General features: G+C 42.3%; 1 protein-coding gene across 1 annotated transcript in view; it reads left to right on the forward strand.

The window, feature by feature from the left end:
• Positions 1–3523, forward strand: part of LOC110511038 (putative pre-mRNA-splicing factor ATP-dependent RNA helicase DHX32) — a 27030-nt gene continuing 23507 nt past the window's right edge. Inside the window, exon 1 of the mRNA XM_036959656.1 lies at positions 1–578. Coding sequence (XP_036815551.1) covers positions 294–578 — 285 coding nt within the window. The 5' untranslated portion in view covers positions 1–293. The remainder of the gene's footprint in view (positions 579–3523) is intronic.

Genomic DNA, 3523 nt, shown 5'->3' on the forward strand with positions numbered 1-3523 from the left:
CAACAGTGCGCTGCGGATTGACAAACGAGAAACGGTAATAGAGTTTTAATCCGACATAAGAACAAAAAACTGCATGTTGTTTGTCCTGAAATCTCTTCACATCTGTCAACAAAATATTAACGGAAATCTGTTTGGATTATACATTGAACTCCAAGTCAATGTTGGTAAAGGTTACATGGATTATAATGTGTCGGTGAATTCATTTTTTAGGGGGATAAACGGTTCTCTGTGCTTTTTGATTATATCTGTTGCCAACAGTTGTTGCGCTCCCGACGGGATCCTCGATCATTTCCATGGCGGAGAGATCGACCATGTCCGAGCAGGACAAGCATTTGACGGAGAAAGAGATTTGTTCGGATTCGGAAACTGCTGACTGCGTGGAAGAAGCGTTTGTCTTCGGAGAGGATCTGGAGCTGAACCGATTTGATGGATTGCCTTTCTCCTCTCGTTATTATAAACTACTGCAAGAGAGACAGTCTCTACCTGTTTGGAAAGCTAGAGAGGAATTTTTGGATATCCTGGTGAACAATCGACTTGTTATAGTATCTGGTACAACTAAAACTGGGAAAAGTACACAGGTGAGTGTGGAATTAAAACGAGAGTATTCAGATAAAAAAATATGATTTTCAACGAATTTCAATAATAATAATAAAGAATAAGAATATTTCCCCTTTGATTCCCAATACAGTATCTAGTATTTATATAATGATGTACTGCTTTTGTTGCAAATGTCTCAATGGCAGGGTAGCCTAGTGGTTAGAGTGTAGAGGCGGCAGGGTAGCCTAGTGGTTAGAGTGTAGAGGCGGCAGGGTAGCCTAGTGGTTCGAGCGTTGGACTAGTAACCGGAAGGTTGCAAGTTCAAATCCCCGAGCTGACAAGGTATAAATCTGTCGTTCTGCCCCTGAACAGGCAGTTAACCCACTGTTCCTAGGCCGTCATTGAAAATAAGAATTTGTTCTTAATTAACTGACTTGCCTAGTTAAATAAAGGTCAAATAAATAGTAGCATAGCATTCTATACATGACATGTGGAAGACGTCTAATTAGGCAACAATGAGGCCATACATCAAACATTAGTTCCGTACAAAACCACGCCAGCTACTTCATAATCTGCGACTGATACCTTTTCTGTCCTGCTATTAACTTTTTTTTCTCTCTCTCTTTGATCCACGTCATAATTCCTAACACTGGAGTTTTTCCATATAGGTATAGAGTATAGAGTTGTTATTGAATAATAATAAAAAAAGTGACAGCATTCAAGTAATACATTTCTGCCAGGATCTTGTTGTAAAGTGTGAAATGCCAGCCGGCTGCATTGGGAAGGTCAGTCTTCCATTGGGACCCTTATAAATATAGCTCCAGCCTGCAGGGAACCTGATATTAATACCATTAGCTGTGGATTCGTCCCAAATGGCACCCTATCGCCTACGTAGTGCACTACTGTTGTCCTGGACCCTGTAGGATCTGGTCAAAAGTAGTGCCCTACACAGGGAACATCATGCTATTTGGGACAGAGAGACTCCTATGTCTTAGACCCTGAAGCTGCACATACGACTTTAGATATGACTCTGCTTACTTACAGCAGAATCCGCTAGCCCTGGTCCCAGATCTGATCTCACTAGGCCTGGTCCCAGATCTGATCTCACTAGGCCTGGTACCAGATCTGATCTCACTAGGCCTGGTCCCATATCTGATCTCACTAGGCCTGGTCCAAGATCTGATCTCGCTAGCCCTGGTCCCAGATCTGATCTCACTATCCCTGGTCCCAGATCTGATCTCTCTAGCCCTGGTCCTAGATCTGATCTCACTAGGCCTGGTCCCAGATCTGATCTCTCTAGCCTGGTCCCAGATCTGATCTTACCTAGCTTGATCCTAGATCTGATCTAACCTAGCCTGGTCCCAGATCTGATCTCTCTAGCCTGGTCCCAGATCTGATCTCACTAGCCTGGTCCCAGATCTGATCTCACTAGCCTGGTCCCAGATCTGATCTCACCTAGCCTGGTCCCAGATCTGATCTCTCTAGCCTGGTCCCAGATCTGATCCCTCTAGCCTGGTCCCAGTTCTGATCTCTCTAGCCTGGTCCCAGATCTGATCTCACTAGCCTGGTATCAGATCTGTTGGTGCTTCTGCCTGCTCCATTGCTATTGTGAAGCCATGGCCAGAGAGCAGAAGCAGACAGGCATCCAGGTTAAGAATCCACTCCTTTCATGTAATGACTGAGTTCATGGGTTTAACATGACCAAATACCTGTAAATACCCCAATTCCCATTAGTCACATATGCATCAATTTAGTAGTTATTATCCCCAACCTAACCCAGTTGTCCAATGAGTCTAGGAACAGATGGGAGTATTGAATGGCCTCTCCCTCTCACTGTAATCTGATTTAGATGTTTTCGAAGCAGAAGTGTGAGCACATGGTTTATGAGAATATGGCCTATTCATTCCAGGGGTTGTGCTCTGTGCCGTGTCTCTGTTTGGGCCAGAGATGTTTTAAACAAAAATCCATTGTATCTTAGAAGTTAACTTGGCAAGTCAGTTGACGGCCTACACCGGCCAAACCCGGACGACGCCGGGCCCAATTGTGCGCCGCCCTATGTGACTCCCAATCACGGCCGGTTGTGATACAGCCTGGAATCGAACCAGGGTGTCTGTAGTGACGCTTCTACCACTGATATGCAGTGTCTTAGACCGCTGTGCCACTCGGGAGGTTGATGTGAGTCCCATGGGATCTCTTTCCTGCAGTGCTTCCAAAAACATAGTTCAATTAGATTCAATTAGATTCTATTCTATTCAAGCTGCACTTCCTAACCCAATGTATGACCATATTAGAGAGACATATTTCCCTCAGATTACACAGATCCTCAAAGAATTCAAAAACAAATCCAATTTTGATAAACTCCTATATCTACTGGGTGAAATTCCACAGTGTGCCATCACAGCAGCAAGATTTGTGACCTGTTGCCACGAGAAAAGGTCTTTGTGGATGTGTTTTTTAAATTTATTTTATTTATTTCACCTTTATTTAACCAGAACAAGTTCTCATTTACAACTGCAACCTGGCCAAGATAAAGCAAAGCAGTGCGACACATACAACACAGAGTTACACATAAACAAACATAGTCAATAACACAGTAGAAAAATCTATATGCAGTGTGTGCAAATGTAGTAAGATTAGAGAGGTAAGGCATTCTAGTACCTGTTGCCACAAGAAAAGGGCAACCAGTGAAGAACAAACACCATTGTAAATACAACCCATATTTATGTTTATTTATTTTCCCTTTTGTACTTTAACTATTTGCACATCGTTACAACACTGTATTTATATTATATGACATTTGAAATGTCTTTATTCTTTTGGAACTTCTGTGAGTGTAATGTTTACTGTTAATTTTTATTGTTTATTTCACTTTTGTTTATTATCTAGTTAACTTGCTTTGGCAACGTAATGTTAACATATGTTTCCCGTGCCAATAAAGCCCCTTGTATTGAATTTAATTTAATTGAGTGACAGTGTGAAGCTAACT

Source organism: Oncorhynchus mykiss, chromosome 23, assembly GCF_013265735.2.
Source record: "Oncorhynchus mykiss isolate Arlee chromosome 23, USDA_OmykA_1.1, whole genome shotgun sequence".
In the NCBI taxonomy this organism is placed as follows: Eukaryota; Metazoa; Chordata; class Actinopteri; order Salmoniformes; family Salmonidae; genus Oncorhynchus; species Oncorhynchus mykiss.